Genomic DNA, 21,470 nt, shown 5'->3' with positions numbered 1-21,470 from the left:
GGTAAGTTACTTTGCTTGCTTAGTCATAAGCCTCTGTGGTCTGCCCCATATGAGAGCAAGCAAGAGGAGTAAAGTCTCAGTCCCTTGCTTTACTAAGGAGCTCTTGACCCAGTCAAGGGACCAAATGGCCCAGAAAGTTAATGGAAATATCCCGAGGTTGAGAGCGGTCACGGGACTTCTGAGAATAGGTGACCCAAGAAAAGCCAAGGAAACAGGGAGGCTATTCTGAGAGAGGAATAAGGGTTCCTTTCTGCTTCTGCCTGCCTCCAGTAGCCCACCATGGACTGGGAGAGGGTTCACATGTGTGATGGAGAAGGGAGTGAGGGACAGCACTGGAATCCCCCAGGATCCAGGACTGGAAGAGACTCAGGGAGAATCTAATCTGACCTCCTGCACGATGCCCTGCCTGCCGCCCCTGGGCACTGGACACCCGGGACCACCACTGGTGTCAACATCTCTGGTGACAGGCAGCTCACGGTATCCTTGAAAGCCCACGTGCCCAGGCAAATGGCAGGTGCCACAGTAGCAAAAATGAGGCCTCTGACCAAGCTCAGCACTAGGCAGAGGGCAAGGAGGGCACCGTAAAGAGGGCTGCTCCCGTGGCCACTGCAGACTTCCAGCCGTGCCTCATCTTCCTCAGCTGGGCAAACAAGCTGGTGTGACTAAGCAAACCTGGCGCCTGGTGACCAAGGCGACGGGCTGTGTTCTTCTGGGAGGGAAAGTGCCTTTGGCTTGCAGCCTCTGCCCTGTCTCGGGTGTGGGCACCCCTCAAGTCCATCAAGCAGTGAAAGGACTGTGCTGCCGCCCAAGTACTACTCCTGCTGGGGCCGAGCACGGGTGGAAAGGGGGGGCCCCGGAAGGAGGGCTCCAGCTGGCCCTCCACTGGGTGTCACCCACCAGTGCTTCGATCATGGGGTGTGTGGCAGATGGGGTGGGGAAAGGCTTTGGGCTTCTGAGAAAAATCAGACCGAGGCTTAAATCCTTCTGAAAATGTCCTTTTCCCTTGTAAGGCATATCCTACAAGAGAACTGACCGAACACCCTGACACATCTGATGTTTACGAACAGGGATGTTCGGAAAGAAAAATGAAATCTTGGGCTTGGTGTTATACTCCCTGAAGGAGAGAGAAGTCAGTGAATAAAGGCCTATGAAAATTCTTGCCTGGGACAGCCAAGTACCAGACCTGACTGACCCTGTATTTGAGAATGGGGGGCAGAAGGGTGTGAGACAAAGGGGTGCCTTCAAAGAGCTCACTCATTCCAGAGGGGGGACACAGACGCCATAATCCCTCTGACACAAGGCAGACAGCAAGCAGGGTGAGATGTGACCGGGCGGCCAGGCCCAGGCTGCCCAACACAGAGGTGATGGCAGCTTGTCTGGGAAGTAGCAATGGGGCTGGAGAGCAATTCCGGAAGGATGAGGGAAGTAGATCAACAGGACTTGGTAACCTACAGGCTGTGAGACAGGAGCGGGAAGGGTGGAAAAGAAGGAGGTGAGGAGCGACTTCTGAGCTGAGCCAGGCCTTGCGGACGGGCAGGTCCTCCTCAGGCCGAGCAGGAGGCAGAGAAGGGGCTAGCAGCAGGGACAAAGCGTGAGCAAGGGCCCAGAAGAGGGAGGGCAGCCAAGGAGACTGACCACCAGGGTCAGGTCATGTGTGGCAGCCAAGAGGGAAGAAAAAGAATAAGTTAGGTATCAGTGCTTTATTTATTCCCTGAAAATACCCTGTCATCTTGATCGAGCATTCCATTTGACTGCAGAGATTTTTTTTTTTATAAGATTTTATTTATTTATTTGAGAGAGAGAGAATGAGAGATAGAAAGCACGAGAGGGAGGAGGGTCAGAGGGAGAAGCAGACCCCCCGCCAAGCAGGGAGCCCGATGCGGGACTCGATCCCAGGACTCCAGGATCATGACCTGAGCCGAAGGCAGTCGCTTAACCAACTGAGCCACCCAGGCGCCCTGACTGCAGAGATTTTTTAAAAAAACCTTTGGCCTAGATATTTATCATCATCTCTGACAGGTGCTGCAGTGTCTACAGGCCCCAGAGGGCTCTGGGTAATGAGTGTTAGATAACAGAGCCTGGGCTCCAGTCATTCAGGGAGCCAGAGAATGGAACTGAAAGCAACTCGTGGGTCACAATTCATCCCAGGGAAAAAACCCACAAATGAATCCAAGTCCAGCTCATTGCCTCCACAGCATTCTCCACTCCGTGCACCAAGCAGGTCAGAACCTCAGTGGCTGCGAACGAATCGTGTGGATGGATAGTCCTCCCAGCAGAAGAGATGGTGCCGGACAAAGGGGGGCTGGCACGTGTGCAACTGGACGTAAAAATAACGGCAGCCCTCTCCCGAACAGAGGGCTGCTCAGACAGATGACGCGGGGGGCAGAAGAATGGCCAACATCAGGACGAAGCCAGGCTCAGGCTTCCCTGTGCGCTTGTAGGCAAGTGATCATTTCTCTGGACCTCATTTTCATCATCAGTAATATGGGTGTAATAAGCCCCTTGTGTAAGTTGCTATCCCCATAAAGTTCAAATTAGATAAAAGTGCTCATTAAAAGCCAGAGATGACCATTTTTAACGAAAAGGCCCACCACCTCTAAATCTTGGCTATAACCAACAGCAACTTTGGGCTTGGCAGAATCACCCTCATAACATGCCCTCTGGAGAGCTGCAGTTATGTCAGTAAGTCCCTCCCAGAGATGACAAGGAGCAAAGGGGAAGCAATCCACTATCTAGCCAAATTAGATGCACGGAGGCCCAACACCTAATCCCCACCACCTTCCCATAGCTATCCCCAGGCCCTACAACCTCAGCACAGAGGACCCCGCTCCTCTGGCTGAACCAGGACGTCTGCCTAGTTCCCATCCTGGTGTGTGAAGCAGCAGCACAAGCCCCGAACAAAACTGCCACCAGCAGATGGGCACATCATACTCCACATCCTCACAGGATTCTCGGGACCATAGGGCCAATGTGGCTTTCAAACTGTGCCCAGCAAACCCTGCTGGGGGCCAGAGGGAAGAGAGAGGCAAGCGCCCGCTCCACCTCAAGCTCTACTTGTAGCGTTTCCGTCCTGGACAAGCAGAGGTTCTCAACCCTGGCTGCTCAGTGACATTACTAACAAGTCTTTTTAAAATGCTCATGCTTTGGTCCCACTTTGGACAGACTGAAACCAATTCTCTGCCAGTTGAGTTTGAGCATAAATATTTTAAACATCCTCATGGTGATTCTACTATGCAGCCAGGGATGAGAACCTTTCTGGCTAATGGGCTCTTCAGCTTAAAAAAAGAAAAAAAAGAAAACCATAAGTGACTTATTTCAGATATTCAATGCCCACTATGTGCCAGGTGCTGGGGATGCAAAGGTACACACATTTCTTTTCTATCTTATTACTAGAATTTCCATATCTACTTTCCTGAAGTGAATAAACTCAGGAGAGAAGGACCTGTGTGTGAGTCCATTTGTCACCACTAGCAATGCACTCAGCACTGTCCAGGAAAGTATTCAGTAGGTAAACCTAGGGTGTTTCTACAAGGTCACGGACACCCTCAGGAGACCTCAGAGACACTGCAATAAAGAGCCACCCAGAAGATACAAACTGATTTCAAGAACTACTTGGACGCTGGATACAAGATCAATGTATCCAAAATGTAGGCGTTCCTACACACCAACAACAACCAGTTAGGAAATATATCAGGAAGATTAGCTCACACACACACACACACTAGCCCCCCCCCCCCACACACACACAGTAGCAACAGGCACTGAATATCACAGAAAAGTTTCCTAAGTAAACTTAGCCCTGTAAGGGGAAAGAACCCCACCGCCAACAACCTATCAAACTAGGCAGATGACAGAAACTGGAAATCCAACCAAAACAAATGACTGAAGCATCTTTGAAAACATTCTGGGCCTAGCTACTAGTCAAAAAATACATATTCTTGTCTATCAGATTGGAAGAAAAATAAAGGCTGATAATACCCAAAGTGTCAACGAGGGTATAGGGAAATGTACATTTTCAATCGCTAGTGGGAATATAAACTGGAATAACCTAGAAAGGGCAAGTGGCTATGAAAAACCTTTAATGTGACTTTTGGTCCAGAGTAAATCCACTACTAAGGCTCCTTGAGTCCATATAAAAATGCACAACATGAGTGATGAATATGCTTTGGAACCAGAGAGAGGAGGTAGTTGCACAACACCGTGAATACGCTAAATGCCACTGAACTGTGCACTTCAAAATGGTTTTTATGCTATGTGAATTTCACCTCAATAAAAAGCTGTTAAAAATTAAAAAAAAAAAAAAGAAATGCCTCACAGTATGTGTATGGAAGTGTTCACTGCAGCACGGCTGGATTCAATCTGAACATCCACCCACTGTACGCTAGTTAAGCATGATACTAATATATCCAAGCGGCTAACAAAAATGTCAGAATTCTACATTCCGATACAGAGCATATACTATGTTGTGAAGAAGAAAAAAAGACCTTGTAGAAGAGAATTCATATATTAGCCAAAAGCAAAACTAACCCCACCACCAAATATGGTTTTATGTATGTGAAGTCTGGAAGGATACACGCCATCCTGCACTTGTCTACCTGTGGGTACTTTTCTCTTTATAGATGTCTGTTATGGTTTATATTTTTTAAAGCACTGTTACTTTTTGTTTAAAAAAAGGGGGGGGGGACAATTTTAAAAGAGTAAGACAAGCTCTTACTCTTAGGATGAGAGGCACAGACAGACACCCTGGTAGTAATGAGCACAGTCAGAGCCGGGGACCAAAGCTCCCCAGAAACTGATTCCAGGGCTGGGCACCAGGGGTACAACGAGAAGAGCCTGGAACATCTTATTAAGTCAGAAATTACAAAAGTGTTCAACAAAAGCGTCAGGACACAGAAAGCAGCTTGAGGAGGCTCCCTCCCACTGGCCAAACCTGGAACTATTTGAGAACCAAAAACAAAACACAAAAGGAAAATAAGGAACTCTAAACCACCGAAAAAAATGGGAATCCATCAGTCCATAGCAAATATAAATACATATGTAAAATAACTGGGGGAGAAGGGAGGGCGGAGCAGGATATTTAAACGTTTAGTCTTACGGTAGTATGTCTCCTAACTATCCCCTTGCGAGTAGAAACCACCCTAAGCAAGTGTGCCAAACTCGCCCTTCCTCCCCCTTCCCTGCCATGCCGGGACGTGCCTCTTCCGCCAGATGGCCAACAGGGACCTGAGCAGAGGACGGCTGGGCTAGAGGAGACTGTTTCGGTCGGGCATGGGTGCCAGCAGCATTCTGCACAGCGCCAGCGCTCTGCTCTCCCGGCTTGGGGCGGGGCACCTCGGGGAGTTGATCCTGTAGCCCAGGGCAGGCCTCGCTCCTGTCAGCGGTCCGACTCTCAGACCTGCAGGGCCCTGCTCTCAGTTTCCCAGTTCCTTGTCCCTCGGGGTGGGAGCTGTTTCCTATGAAGCTGCTTTAGGGTTTTTTTTAAAACCCCTTTTAGTAGTTAGCCAATCTTTACCACAGTAGGCAACTGTTTCTGTCGTTTCTTGTTTACATTTTCCCCTCACTGCACCCTGAATGATACATCAGGTGATCAAAATGAACAGCCCCACGGCAGGGCAGATGACATTGTGTGCTCCTGATGTCACACCCAGAGAGGACACACGACACGGGTAGTGCTCCAACCACCTGGAATGCAAAACCTAATCTAATCAAGAGGGAACATCCAATAAACCCAAAATGAGTAGCAGCATTTAAAAGGGACCTTAATCTTCCAAAATGTCAATGTCGTAAGTGGCAAAGCTATGGCAACGTCCCAGATTAAAGGAGACCAAAGAGACAGGACAGCTAACTATTAACACCTGGTCCTTGACTGGATCCAGAACTGGAGGGGAAATGGCACAAAGGAAGTTGTGAGGTCGGCTGAAACACGAACGGTGGGCTTCAGTACTGTGTTCAGTGTACTCAGTTAGAATATCCTTATCCTTAGGAAATCCCCACCGAAGTATTAAAGGCCATGATACTGGTACAGAGACAGCACACGCAAGCACACGAATGACAGGCTAAGCAGGGCAAAATGTGAATAGTTGAATCTAAACGAAGGGTTTGGGGGCCTTGTATGTAAAATTCTTATTCTTGTAATTTTTCTGTAACTTTGAAATTATTTCCAAATAAAATTAACTTTTAAAGAAAAGGCAACAGGATACAGTAGTGGTTCTCAGCCTTCACTGCTCTCTGGAAGCTCCCAAGGGACCCAGGCATCTGTAGTTCCCAAAGTTCTCTAGGTGATTCTGATGTGCAGACAACGGTTGGGAAAGTAGCACAGCCTGAGGGCTCATCCACTGAATTCAGACCTAGAAAGTGGCTCTTTTGCCCTCTGAAGAATAAGCACTGGGGACCAGAGTCTCAGGGTTAATACAAACTCCTAGCCCACCATTAAAGGGAGGAAGCTGCTCTTTCACCAGGCAAGCAGAGAGGAATGAGTAAAGGGGTGTGTAGAATTAGCGTCTTGGGCAAGTTCAAAGACTAGGCTAGGAATTGGCACATTTTCCCGAAGCAATTTCCTACTCTAGAGGCTCAGTTCTGCCGTGCAGAAAACATCAGTCCAGATATTGCTCACCCCAGGTCTAATCTGTGACGGGGCAGACACAGAATGGTACAATAGAAAACCGGAAAGGGGAGGAAGAGACAGGACTAGGGGGAGAAGGCGCTAGTGAAAGTCGTGAGGACAAGCAAAGCATCCCTGCCTGCTGTGCAACCTGTAGGGACAAGAGGGGGATGGGTCAGGGGAGCTAGCAAACCACCTGTAGTTCTCAGAAGCCATGAATGTTTTAGTTAACTTCCGCTTCGTGAATAGGAGTTAGTTCTTACCCCTCTCTCAACACCTCCATTTTCAGGCAGGACAGACCTGCATAATTTCCCCCAAATGGACAGATCCAAACGGAATGTGAACCCATACCCCTAGATGTGGTCCTTACTTGCTCCCTAGCTCTATTCCTAATTGTTTCCTCAGCCGACTGAGCCAGAAACCTGTGCCTCATGCTAGACTCCTTCCTCTCCCTTCTCTCGGTCCCACATGCAACCAGTGATGGAGTTCCACCAGCCCCTTCCCACTGCCGCCAACCGCTCTTCTGCTCTCCCCCACACCACTACAGTCCCCTCACTGAAGCCCAGTCAAGTCCCTCTAATCATCCTCCCTACCGGAGCCACAGGGACATCCACAGCACGTCCACTGGCACCACACATGGCTGCCTCCACTTTCCAGGGACACTGGACCTCCACAGGATGTAGTGGGACACCCCAGAGGACTTGGGCTTTGCCCCTTCAACTTCCTTTCCCAGCCCTGTATTTTCAGCTCTGGGCACAGCGAGCTACTTGGAGCTCCCTGAACACTCTAGCCCGTCTCACACTCCTGTGTGCCCTCTCCAACAAAGCCTAGCCGAGTTCAGGCCTTTTCTCCAGGAAGTTGCCTCTGACCTCTCTGGGTACCTCCTCCGCACTCCCATTCTTTTGTTACTACAATCATTGCCCTGTATGGAAATTATCTGTTTCTGTCTATGTCTCCTATAACAGGACTCCACATTATCCTTAAAGGCCAGGAGAGCATCATCGCCATATGCCGGACTCATGCACATGCTTAAGTGTTCCATATTTGTAGGATATACTGGACTGAAAAGCATCTGTGGTTTTCTGGATCCCAAGGCCTTTAGAATTCGGCAACTGATATAATTAAAACACATGCAAATCTTGATGAACTGCAGACAGCACCAACATTTAAAACATTACACTGCTGCTTGGGAACTGTAAGTATCCCCAAATAATTACAAAGTACATGTTGAGGGGTGATACAGAGTTTATTGAATTAGATTTTTCTATTTACAACTGAGATCACATCTACATACTATTTTGCTCGTCTACATGGGTACATTAATCCTAACAAGTTTAGACTTACAATGGATGGGCTCAATCATACAAAAACACACACACACACTAATTGTTTTAAAACAGTAGTGCATACATTATACTCCTCCTATAAAGCCAGCTTTGATTAAAAACTGCTAGTTTCAAAAAACCAGTCTGATTTTGAAGATGAACCAAGAGACACACTGTATGATTCTAAAATCTATTTTAGCAATTTTATACAGTTGCTATCTTATTGGACTACAGTATATGTTTTTTTAAAAGGACACTGACCAGGGTCACAGCATCTGGTGTTAACTTTAACTGCAGCTGGCTTCCTTCCCCTCCCCCAAAAACCTTTGGCCCCGAGTTCTCCATCATGAAGACTGAAAGGGCCCAGTGATACTCTGGCAGCAGCTCTGTTACTGCATGGAGGTCACAGAAGCAGGCCCAGGCCCTCCTTTGGTTCTCCCACACTATGCAACCTGCAAATGGTTCTGAAATGAGAACATATACTGCCATACTTAAAAACTTAGGGACATGGAGAGTCAGCTAGACTAGAGGAATAGAAAATCCTGGGTGGGTAGGGAAGTAGGTGGGCACATGAAGAGCCAAGCTGCTTTGTCCAACACCTGTGTGCTTTAACTAAATGAACGCAGGCTGCTAATGCAGTAGACCTGCTCAATTCACCTTCCAAATCAAAACAACAAGACTAAAAAAAGCTCAGGCTTGCATTTTCTACTATGCATAGGTTCCGCCGGTGATGAGGAGCTCATAAGCAGGATCTCTACTCCTTCTGCACAATACGATGCATGCACACAACATGCCCAGCAGCTGTGGGAAGAAAACAACAGGGGAAAAAAGAAGGCTGAAGGCTCTCTCATAGCAAGTGTGTATTTCTTGGTTGGCAACGGAGCGGTTTCAAAGTTCCACAATAACAACAGGAACAGAAGTAATTTCTAATGAATACATTAACTTTTTAGGAACCAACTTTTAGTTTCCCTGTCTCACACCTGAGAACAATAGGTGAAGAGCAGAGACACAAGACTCTCCTCCTGCCGGCCCCACTCTCAATCAACAACAGTGCTCTAAAAAAGAACTTCCTGCAATGATGGAAACATTCTATCAAACTGAGCTGTCAAACCGAGCCACTAGCCACAAGGGGCTACTGGGCGCCTGAAATGTAGCTAGTGCAACTGCCCAATTATGTTTCTTATTTTACGCAAATTAATTTAAACTTGGGACACATGTTATTGGCTAGTGGCTACCATACTGGACAACAAAGGTCTAGGGAGTGGAATGACCAAGACGATGTGTATTAAGGAAACTTACTGGTGGTCTTTTCAGACATCTGGATTTGGGGACACAGGCTTTATTAACAATCCACAAAATTCAGTACATGAATAGCCCAAAAGCCCTATGGTGGAAAACTAATCTTGATGCCAAAAAAAATGGTTTGAAGGTTTTTGTCTCTTTCATAATTACTATTTTTGAAATCCAGATTTGGTTCTGTATTACACACACATTATTTTTTAAAGGTCACTCTTCCTTCATCATTTTATTTTAATAAGCCCTAATCCTTCTGTGGCAGCAAACTGGAATTGTAATAAAGTCATGCCATGTTATTTTGAATAAGCTAGAGGATTACACTGGATTAAAGAGAAAATGATTCTAGAATTTTGACCTGGCTTCTTACAAAATATAAATAGTAACCAAAGAGCTAAATAAAAGTAAGTTAATTTGCTGTTCTAACTTTTCATTGGCAGTGAAAGGTCTCAGTTATTTGATTTTAAAAGGCAAGGCTTTCTGTACATATGGGGTCATTCAATTTCAACAAAATGTACTGGATCCATAAACAAGCTCTCAAAGTTTGCAGTGGAAGATTACTAATGAGACACAATACACAGAGAATACGGATGTCCTCAAACTGAATTCTCCATGGTATAAAAGTCACACACTCCAATTTCTGCCCTCAATTAGCCCATATTCTTTCTACCCATTCAGGATATATTCTTGCTGCCTAAATCCATCAGTTTCATTATATCAATATTTGCTAAGTGCAGTAACAGCACAAAGCACCTTGAAGACGTTTTAAAAGTGGATATTGTTAAAATTCAGTAAATATCTTTAGCCAGGTCTGGACATGTTTTGTATCTAATTCCTATAGAAATACATTTCCATTCACTGTACATCATCAAAATATTCTTAGAACAGCTATAAAATCAAACACAATTATGTTTCCAGGCAATGTTAAATTGAGCAATAAAAATGCTAAGCTCAGAAATTACTGATTTTCTGGAAAAAAAATCTCTCTTCCTATCCCACTTCCCTCACATTCCTTTCAGTTGGTTAACTTCTACTGAAGGAGTCAGCATTCTCAAATGGGGTCTGAAATAAGCATCATTTCTTCTCCTGACTTTTATTTCAATTAAGTCAACTTGTACCGATTTTAAAACAATTAAATAAGCTTGATAAAACCCTACTCATGCTTGAGAATGAGTCTGTTTATGAACATTAAGCTCTACACATTAACTTCTTACGGTCCAAACCTCATCACTAAGTACTACAGGCTCACTGCCAAAGCTCTGCTATACTGAAATTTCACTGATTATTAAAATTTTCCAACAATAGACTTGGAAATATTTTAGCTCCAGAGTTATTTCTTGCAATAAAAATTTTCCCTGCAATATTCAAGCCATGAGAACTAATCTGCACTTAGTCTAAATATAACACCAAGCAATTGCAAAAAATGATCGCTAAATAGAGGCAAGTGGTGATTAAAAAAACCGACTGCCAAGGATTAAAATGTTCTAGAATATACTATGTAGGGGGCATTATGGGAAAATAGGTATTGCTATACAAGGTTTTGAAACTGCACACTGGAAACACCCTTTTCTGAGAAAAATGTGGAAATACCTATCAAAAAGCCACTGACTCTTCAACTTCGCAGCTATAGACTGTACGTGCATACAGAGGATATTCACTACTTGCATTTCTAGAATAGCAAGACTTATATAAGTGCCCATTAATGTAAATTAGATAAATTATAAAGTATGCCCCAAAATGAAATACTACGCAGCCACAGTAAGACATAAGAAAGAACCAAAGGTTACATACCATATGGTTCCATTTATATATTGAAATGACAAAAATTTTAGAAATGGAGAACAGATTAGTGGTTCCCAGGGTACGGGGGGAAGAGGCATAGGATGGAGGTGGGTGCAGTTAGTTACAAAAGGGTACTAGGTAGAATCCTTGTGGTGTTAGAACTGTTCAGTGTCTTGATTGTGGCAGTAGATACAGGAACCTACCAGGTCATAAAACTATACAGAACCGAATATACAAATAGAAATGAAAAATCTGAATAAAATTGGTGGATTATATCAGTGCCAATACCCTGGCTGTGATACACAAAACAAAACCTAGTCATTCAAGAATTATCTTCCCAAGCCTTGGTTTAAATTTTTAAAGAAGAATTACTTGAAATATTTCTTTAAAACCGTGTCAGAATCAACCCACTAGATTTTAACTATCTGGGGGCCCAATCTGAAGTGTTATTCACTAATGTATTTTAAGTCATGTTAATGAATATCTGGCAATCAAGAAGCAGGAAGGAAATAGCAGGCTCAACCTCATTCACACTTGGCATATAGACCAGAAAAAAGCAACATGGCTTTGGGAAACAGTCCTCTGTGAAAGTTTGCTCTTGATCACTCTATCTTGAGGACATGCCAAATTCATGAGACTCCAAAGACATCAGATAATTCCTATTTTTCCCCATACTGTTTTTTTTAAATTTTTAAATTTTATTTTTTTTAAAGATTTTATTTATTTGACAGAGAGAGACACAGCGAGAGGGGGAACACAAGCAGGGGGAGGGGGAGAGGGAGAAGCAGGCTCGATCCCAGGACCCTGGAATCATGACCTGAGCCGAAGGCAGATGCTTAAGGATTGAGCCACCCAGGCGCCCCTCCCATACTGTCTTTGCAGAAAGCCTTACTCACAGCAGATACTTAAGAGACTGCCAAATCCAAACCTAGATTTTTGTCTATTATGACCAGATCTTTTAGATATAAAATTCCTAATTGATCATTTGCTAATTTAAGAGGCTGGCTATGCTCACAGAAGTCAAATATCTTGGTGATTTTAAAAAGCTAACAAAATAAAGAGGTGCCTAGCTGGCTCATTTGGTGGAACATGCGACTCTTGATCTCGAAGTTGTAGGTTCAAGCCCCATGTTGGGTGTGGAGATTACTTAAAGGTAAAATTAAAAACGAAAGCTAACAAAATAGGGAATGTAGCAAAATTTTAAAAATCTTTCACATTAAAAAATCCTGTTGTAACAATTAACTACTATTTTTCAGGGTTTTTTTTAACTTGAACATTTTGGTCCTACTCAAACCTAGATCACTTAACTAGACTAGAAAAAGGGTCAACAAGTGTATTCTTAAAGGGAAATAGTAAATATTTTAGGTTTTGTGAACCAAGAGACAAAATCAGTCTCTGTCACAACCATGCAACTCTGTCACTGTAACACAAAAACAGTCACAGATAATACATAACTGAGTGTGCCTAACACAAAAAGAGAGAGTGGGCTAGACTTGGCCCATACAACCTACAGATGGCCAACACGTGATAGAACCTTCTATTGGTCAATTAGGTTTATGAGAAAAATTCCTCAGGGCGCCTGGGTGGCTCAACTAGTTAAGCAGTTAAGCGGCTGCCTTGGGCTCAGGTCATGACCCCAGGGTCCTGGGATTGAGCTCCCGCATCAGGCCCCCTGCTCAGCGGGGAGCCTGCTTCTCCCTCTCCCTCTGGCTTGTGCTCCCCATGTTTGCGCTCTCTCGCTCTCTGTCAAATAAATAAATAAAATCTTAAAAAAAATTTCTTCTTAAATTCACCTTATGCCTTAGAACTTCAATAAAATGTAACTTAACACAGTGCCATAAATCACACTCAAATTCAAAAAAGACAATGCTTCCAACAGTTTTGATACAACACTACCAAAAATCATCTTTCAATCTTTAACATTATTTTTTTTAAAGTTTTCTTTAAGAAATCTCTACACCTAACATGGGGCTCAAATTCACGACCCCAAGATCAAGAATCACATTCTCTTCTGACTGAGCCAGCCAGGTGCCCCTAACATTATTTAAAACCATACTTCCTATGACAGCTCTTAAGAGCTTTCCCACTTTAGAACCTGAAGGAAAGTGCCAATGATATTTCAATGCTATCATACTGTGTATTTTCTTAAGCTGAAGTGCCAAATAACTGTCTGGTTTCATAACAGAATTGGAGAATTTAATCTTTTGAGAACCTTAATTCTTCACTTTGTAATTGGAGGCAGAGTACAAGAGGCCAGGGTTCAAGCTTCACTGATGGTCATTAGTCATACTATCTTTGTCCCCCTGCCCCCTCATTTTCATGGCCTTTACAAAGGAAACAGGGACGAGAGATTCTCCAAGCGTCCTTCTATCTCTTTCTCTATCAGGATGGGCATACAAGCATAAGAGATCACTGATCTTTGAGCTGTTTTTGCCTTTGCTCAGGTTTTCCACACCAAGGGCACCAATCTAAATCAGATTTTGAGTATCAAAAGTTCAGAACATTTACAGGTACTCTTTTAAAAAAGAAAACATTAGGGAAAATTCTTTCATTATTTCAAATGTATGTTTTTTCCCTTAAAACCAAAGTTTTTAAATTTTCAAAACCACTAAGTTTTGAGTCTGTGAAAGCTCTGAATCCTTTCCTGAGTTTTGCTGAACTGAACATATCAAATCTTTATCAGCCATTACCTAAATCAGGGTGATTTAAGTATAAAATGCATATGAGAAGGCATACATAAATTAAGACACTAGTTAAAATATTTATTAGCCCCCACTGAAAAATATTTAATGAAGCACTATCTACCTGGTTAATAAGCGTAACTAGATGAGGGACATAGCTAAAGTAACGATTTTCATCAGTCTTCTTTATACATGCTGCATATTTCATGATCACAAGCACCTTACAGTTTCAAAGCTTTTTTGCTGCATGCTAGTATGTGCTGATTTATTAACACAAATAAAATCATTAAGAATGCACAGACCAGGATTTCACTTGGGAAAAAAGACCTCCCTTATGTTTCATTATTTTTAGCTAAATGCATGTGTTTGCACAGACAATCAAAATATGAAATACATGCCTCCTGATCAACATATTATTGCTATGCTGAGCCACAAAGTAAATGCTTAGAAGGGCAGAGACCATAGCAAATAAAGAACTAGGCTTTTTAATGAATCATTTCAGGGCTGTTTGCATACCAGCAAAGTAAACAATCACCTTTTTGCCATTTTAAAAGGCATTTCCCATTAAATACACTAGCTTTTGTTCAAATATACAGAGAGCAGGCAATCCAAGCAACTTACACTTAAACTAGCAATTACATTGGTTTTATCTAACAGTTAAAAGATACCTACACTTTCTTAAAATAGATTCTCTAGGCCTGAAGCATATTTCAAGAACTACCAAAAGAACACTCTGAGAACTAGATCTGACACAAAGGATTCTCAATCATTCCAAACAACTGGCTATTCTCAGTTTAAGATTCCTCTAACATAATCCCCAAGATATATTGTATACACCCGAGAAACTAGCAATGTAGGTGTACTGAGCAGAAAAATAGCTGTCTTTCTTATTTGTTTTCAGGTGAGGGAGGGAGGAAGGAGTAGATAAAGTGAGAGGTAATTAAACAATCACCAGCTACTCTGCGCATGCCATTATTAGGTAGGAAAAAAACTGTTTTCACTGGTAGGAGTTGGGAAAACAAGTGCCCTCAGCTACCCAAATGGCATGGTACACTTGCAGAGGTGCCAAGTGATGAGATGGACTCCGTGATGGCTGTCAGTCTAAAAAAACTAAGTCCACAAATACAGAATAGGTTAGAACCTCAGTTTTCACTTGGTCTTTTCTATAAAGCAATGAAACTGCTTCTATCAGTTTAAGTGACTAGTGCTGTAGTACCAGTTCTTGATTTACATATATAGATATATAAAACCCTTGAGGACAGAAAAATAAAGAGCCAGAAGTAGTACAAAAAGATTGAAAAAAAGCTTTCCATTTCCAAAGTGAAATAAAGCAGTACAATTGTTAAAAATTCTGTTAAGTTCTATTAAAATACCTCCCAAGAATACACTGGGACTGGGAACAGTATGTATTTTGAGCATGCCACTCACTACTCAAGTCAAGAATATAAAGCAGAGTCCCCTCAAACACAGTCCCCACACCCAGATCTCTGGTTTCTTGGAACCATTTTGGGTCTAGGTCTAGAGACAGGAAACGGAAGATGTTGGAAACTGGTGGCCTATTCCTCAATCACTTCCAAGTTATCTATATACACAAAGTTTTAACTGCACTTAATGATTAAAACCATTCATGGCTGACACTCGGATAACAACACATCAGCTAGCTGCACTTACCTGAATAGCTGCAAACGCCAGCGCCGCCCAGATAACGTGCATCATGATTTCTTGTAGCTTCTTCACAACTAGAGCCTCACATCCCTGAAACACACAGTCATCCTCATTAGAAGTCTTTTTTAAAAGTGAAAGCTGCAAGGTCAAATATTATTACTCAGTGGCAGAAATGGAAATAACAGAAACCCAAAGAGGGAGAGACAATGCACTTAAAAAGAATTTACAATAACATAAAACAGCATTAAAGACAAGCAAAAGAGTATAGAAAAGTTCTAGGTAAAGATGATTCACAGAGAAAAACAGGTTACCAAGCTAGATTCAAGTCTTGGCCAAGAAACCAGATTTACCTCAGCATAGAGGTCAGAGGGGTGGGCCAGACTGCCATTACAGCTGCTGGCGGTCTCTCTGCAGCAGCTGAGAGGGACACTCTGGTTTTTGGTTTCTTTGAACCAGTCTGTGTTTTCCCAGTCTGAATAGTTGTGAATTCCGCAACAATGCAGCTAGTGGGGAAGAGAAGAGAAATATTAGTCCTCACAGGACACATATATCTGTGTTGAACTTTAGAATTCTGTGTACTGCAAAGCTTTAAGCTACTCTAGACCAGTGAGGTCCAATAAAACTTTCTGCAATGATTGAAATGTTCTGTCTGCATGTTGAACATGTTAGCCACTAGCCACCTGAGGCAAGTGAGCACTTACAATGTGGCTAGAATGACTAAGGAACTGAATTTTAAATTTTAATTTAAATAGCTACATACGACTAATAATTTTAGAACCTCCACATGAAAAGCACCTTACCCGCAAGGGTAATTTATAGCTAAGAAAAATCTTCATATCTTACATGTTAAAAATCTGATTCTGAGTTAAATATTATTTCCAATGACAATGTGCTTCAAATATTTTCTCTGAAATGTCTGGGATTTGCTTTAAGATAATTAGCAAAAGATATGTGGGGTAAGATGAAATAAGACTGACAAAAAACTGACAATTTTGGGGTAGGTTTATGGGTACTATACTATTGTCTCTCTACTTTCATGTATTTCAAATTGTCCTTTTTTTTTTTTCCAATGCTATCTTTTCTGGTCTTGCTTTCTAAAGGTATATGAAAGACCTCTTACCTCCTCTGAAGTCCCTAGAGGCTCCCACCTTTCCTGTGACTACACCTCTCTTCCATTATCACCTTCCTGGCTAATTATTTTTTGGTAAAAAATCAAACGCTTCTTATCTGGCTTTGATTAGGTGACAGTGGAAAAAACTTTTCAAGGGTGAAGGTAAAAATGTTACACACATCATGAAGCTAATCCATGGCTATGAAAATACATGTCTAATTTACATAGTAATAGAGTTTGTTTAAGGTTAACGCAACAGTGACTGGCCCTCAAAAAGAAATTCATCTCAAGAGAGCTCACCTGTCTCTGTACATAATCAATAGCCCGGCTAGCAGCATCAGGGTTGGTTCCATTGTAGGTCTTATATACTTTCTGAATGCTGCGATCAACCTCATTTTCCACCTGAATCAAAACAAAGAATTCAGTCCCTTAATAATACTGGTAAAATTAACATTTGTCAAGGCTCCAGCTAAACTACCTAAATGACATGTATGGCAAGTTGCCAGATATCTCTGTGAATTTCTTTTAGAAAATTTTCTCCCTTCCTCTCTCCACAGAGATTCAGGTGAAAATTCAGACATATTACATCACACAGATTAAAAGCATTCAAAGAGAAGACTGTGTGCAAGATGGCAGATTAATAATCTATTCAAGAGGGAGAAAGAAGCTGAACCTTGAGACAGATATTGTAAATTATAAATGAACTGCCTTCCATTTCAAATAAACTTTTAGTGGGTTGGACCTGCTCATTTTCATTTCCTAAAGGAGGTAAAAATAAAAGAACTTTAAAACCCCCCATTTTTGGAACAAGTACGAACATGCTTTCCATTTTATTTATTCAATGTTTAGATCTGGCCCAAATATACAAAGATAATCGCAGGTAAAAAAAAAAAAAATCAGTCCTTAAAGTGGCCCTTTATGAAAAAAGTGCAGTTCAATGTTGTGTGAATGAGACAGGAAATAAACTCTTCATAACTTACTGCAGTCAATCACTAAAGTGGCAAGAAAGTGTCATTTAGTAAAATTTGCTTGTACCAGATTCTCCTTACCCTTATAAGATGATTAGACCTACTTAGTAATTATACCAGTTATGTGATACAACTATAAAGTTGATAACCAGTAGAGGCATAATCCAATGCATTCCTTTTTGGGGCATAGCTGCCTGGTACCTTATGTATCAATGGTTTGAATGTTAAATTGGCACATTATGCCTTTGATTTAAAACTGTAAATTACAGTAAGAATACTTCTATTATGTCTTTATCATAGCTTTAAAGTTATACTCCAATTAATTAATTTAAGGCAGACGGTTTAACCTTAAACAGTACTGTAGGTGGAAAGCAAAAAGAGGCAAAATAGCAAGAAAGGCGAAAGAAAAGAAGAGGAAGTGACTAAGAAAGAGGAAAGAGGGGCAAGAAGGGAGTGGCTGGCAATGGCTGTCTTGGTGTTCAAGTTGGCAGGACCCCTCAAGTTGGCAGGACGGGCATAGTTGGTAGGATCTCAACCCACAGTCATCTTTTTCTATGTCCAGAACCAAGACATTTTTTTTTTTAAAGAAGCAAAGGAAAATGAAGTCCTCAATTTAGCTCTTCTAAAACAGAAATCAGAAAACTTATATGTCCCCCCTCCCATACAGGGAATTTATGCACTGAGGAAATCTGAACAAACTTCTCAGACCAACTATTCATCTGCAGCTCATTCTGAGGGAAAGAAAGTTAAATACTTCAGTAGAACACTTCGATATATTAAATAAGACTAGAAGTCTTGACAAGTAATTTTTTTTCATTCAATCAATTGACCAATTCATAATATTTATTGTGCCAGGCACCTTGCCACTGCTGGACAAAGATTACTGCCTCGCCCCTAAGGAGTTCAGAGTCCCCAGGCTAAATCTTTAGAAGATACACTGTAGCAGAATTCAACAAGGGGAAAAAAGAAAACTATCTTGTTCAGAAATTTCTTGCTGGGTGCCTGGGTGGCTCAGTTGGTTAAGCGACTGCCTTCGGCTCAGGTCATGATCCTGGAGTCCCGGGATCGAGTCCTGCATCGGGCTTCCTGCTGAGCAGGGAGTCTGCTTCTCCCTCTGATCCTCCCCCCTCTCATGCTCTCTCTCATTCTCTCTCTTAAATAAAAATATTAAAAAAAATTACTTGCTTGTTGGTTTAATGTTTCTATTATCCTGCCTCAAATAAGGAAAGTGAATTATGATCAGATATTACAACAGCCTCTAATTTAAGCTCCAGAAGGATTTTACAAAGGGCTATAACCTCTCCTCCATGTGGAACAGTCACTAGAGTATGCCTATAAAGTTTAGTTAAGGGTTAGCTGGAAATTCTGCATGAACAAATCAACCACATGAAATAGCCTGAGGTTAGAGGTGGGCCTGGATGAATCAAATTTTAAAGCAAATTTTCCCTTCAGCTGACAGCTGAAATTAAATGTAGGTGATAGCTGAATATTCTCTAGCATGTCTTGGGTAGAGAATATATAGGACAGTAGGTAAACCCTTTGGCTGATCTCTACCCTTTGAGTTCCAGAGATTCATGTCATATATTAATTAACTTACACATATAAAACCCCTGTGTTGTTCAAAGGTCAACTGGGTGAGCTGGGTAGATATATGGTACGCAAATATATATGTCTGTCAAATATAGTTTGAAATCCAAGCAGCCCATCTATGATTTTGACAAAGTTCTAAAACCATTCCTAACAAATATTTGTGGAATGAAAGGACCTAACCATGACCTAAATTGACTTTCACATACTCTCTCAATCCAAAGAATATCTTGTGTTTTTCATTATTACCCCACATGTAAAAATCAGCGGCAAATGCAGTTATACTGTATTTAACAAATGGGAGAAGCCTCCCATGGTCAGGAGTAGTTGGTTGGTTAACTGAGAAAGTCACAGACTTTTTAAAAAGTAAACATTTTCATTTAGCTTAAAGCACAGAAATGTATATTTCACACTGATCTTAAGACGCAAGCCTGTCTTGTCTTTGCATAAGATCAATTGATTAGAGTTCTTTATCATTTGTTCTGCACAAATCACATCCTCAATACATTGACAGTGACTTCCAGTTTGGTTTCTTTAAACTGTGGAGACATTGCAACACAATCAAAGTGTAGAATCTATTAAATATTAATAAATTTCCCCTAAACCTATATAGTGATCATACCCATATCTGATTTGATCAAAAATGTTTCAGTAACTACTTGTTCTTACCAAGTCTCTTCAAATTATTCAATTTCCTTTTTTTCATATACTCATTTTTTTCTTAGACTTAGTATTTAATTAACTACATAATTACACTAACAAGTACTTGGGATTATACTTGCATCAGGCCTGATAGCTCTCAGCCAGTCCTGGTTCCTTCCCCATGTTCTCTCACAGACCTTTCCTCTAACATAATCCATGTACACTGAATACCATCTTTGCATGTGCTTCTCACAAGACCCCAACTGACACAGCACACGATACATTGTAAAAAAAAATTACTGTAGTAGAAAAGTACATAAAAATTGAAATAACCAAGTAAGCTTTCAGGAGACTTCCTGAGATCTGAAACCACATTAAACACAATCTTAGATGCCTACATAGATACCTTCACTGGAAATAAGTGTTCAGAAAGAGCCTGAAACGTTGCAGTATTCTTTTTTTTTTTTTAAGATTCTTTTATTTACTTGAGAGACAGCAGAGCGAGAGAGAGGGAGAGCACATGCACAAGCAGGGAGAGGGGTAGAGGGAGACAGAAGCAGGCTCCCCAATGGGCAGGGAACCGGATGTGGGACTCAATCCCAGGACCCTGGGATCATGACCTGAGCCAAAGGCAGACGCTTAACAACTGAGCCACCCAAGTGCCCGTTGCCGTATTCTTAAACATAAAACAAAAGCTCAGTTCTCTGATATGTACTCTTTATTAAGCCAGGAAACTGGACTTGTGTTTACTAAATGCATTCTGTTTTCTTAAATTGAGGTAAAATTGACATCTAACATTATATTAGTTTCAGCATGCTTTAAACTTTTTATATGGTAAAATGATCACCATAAGAAGTCTAATTAATTCCTTCACCATATATAAAATTTTTTTATTGTGATGAGAGAACTTTTAAGATCTACTCCCTTAGCAACTTTCAAACATACATTACAGTACTACTAACTTTAGTTGCCATGCTGTACTATTTATATCTCCATGACTTATTTACCTTATAACTGGAAGTTTGTACCTTTTGACTCCCCTCACCCATTTCACCCAACCCCCACGAATGGCAACCACCATTCTGTTCTCTGTGCAATTTCTCATTAACTTTAGATTTTTAAAGCAGTGACTAAACTGAAGTAAGGCAAAAGAAAATGTGTACTCTGATAAAATGAATTTGTTCTATTTCACTTGAAACACTTAAGCTGCCTTTTAAAACATACGAATTACAGTAGACAACATACCTTTGCTCTGTAAACGTATCCCAAAACCACTACAACAACTTCTGTGACAAAAACCAAGAGTAGGATGATGACAAACTGTAAGGGAGAAAACAGTGTCAAACATTAAATACAAACTGCTCTAAATATTGTCTTGATATAAAAACATTACCTGAGATAACTGCTAGAAGACAAGTGCTAATTCTGTTTCAATCATAAGAGCCAAAGAGTCTATGGAGTTTCATGCCCAAATGAAGCCAGTAACACAAACGAAAAACCCCCACATATCATGATGACACGTGTAGTCAGTAAAGTGGTAACTTACCGTGGCCAGTCCACAGCGGCTTTCTCGGATTGTGGCGCAGCAGCCAATCAGGCCAATAATGAAAAGCAGGGCTCCTACAGCTATGATCACTACTGCAGGGATGAGAGTATACACATCTTCAAAGAAGTGGTCATAGTCATCATAAGTGATAAAGACATAGGCTCCCACATAGCATAAAATTCCAGCTGCCCCCTGTAGAAAACAAGATCAGAGCACTGGTAATCTCTAAGCTCTGTTAGTAAAATGTTCCTACTATTTCTTAGTAGGTT

At 41.6% G+C, this 21,470-nt stretch overlaps 1 protein-coding gene and 1 long non-coding RNA gene across 3 annotated transcripts in view; one reads left to right on the top strand and one right to left on the bottom strand.

Moving 5' to 3' along the window:
- Positions 1 to 8: 8 nt before the first annotated feature.
- LOC114200509 (uncharacterized) lies at positions 9 to 10,375 on the top strand. Of its 2 annotated transcripts, XR_015768584.1 has the most exons (3): positions 9 to 2,441; positions 7,567 to 7,796; positions 8,645 to 10,375. It is a non-coding gene; the product is annotated as an uncharacterized LOC114200509 (long non-coding RNA). The 2 variants fall into 2 exon arrangements; XR_003607474.2 differs by having other exon boundaries at positions 9 to 7,796.
- TSPAN3 (tetraspanin 3) overlaps positions 7,829 to 21,470 on the bottom strand; it is a 27,440-nt gene continuing 13,798 nt past the window's right edge. Inside the window, exons 2-7 of the mRNA XM_028092660.2 lie at positions 21,202 to 21,393; positions 20,901 to 20,975; positions 16,759 to 16,860; positions 15,698 to 15,850; positions 15,354 to 15,437; positions 7,829 to 8,727 (exon numbers count right to left, since the gene is read on the bottom strand). Of these exons, the coding sequence (XP_027948461.1) occupies positions 8,635 to 8,727; positions 15,354 to 15,437; positions 15,698 to 15,850; positions 16,759 to 16,860; positions 20,901 to 20,975; positions 21,202 to 21,393 (699 nt within the window). The 3' untranslated portion in view covers positions 7,829 to 8,634. The remainder of the gene's footprint in view (positions 8,728 to 15,353; positions 15,438 to 15,697; positions 15,851 to 16,758; positions 16,861 to 20,900; positions 20,976 to 21,201; positions 21,394 to 21,470) is intronic.

This window comes from Eumetopias jubatus, unplaced genomic scaffold (genome assembly GCF_037043125.1).
Source record: "Eumetopias jubatus isolate StellerSeaLion01/CBP00866 unplaced genomic scaffold, mEumJub1_p1.0 scaffold_7, whole genome shotgun sequence".
In the NCBI taxonomy this organism is placed as follows: domain Eukaryota; kingdom Metazoa; phylum Chordata; class Mammalia; order Carnivora; family Otariidae; genus Eumetopias; species Eumetopias jubatus.
The sequence above is the reverse complement of the archived record's forward strand: the minus strand, read 5'-3'. Positions and strand labels throughout refer to the sequence as shown.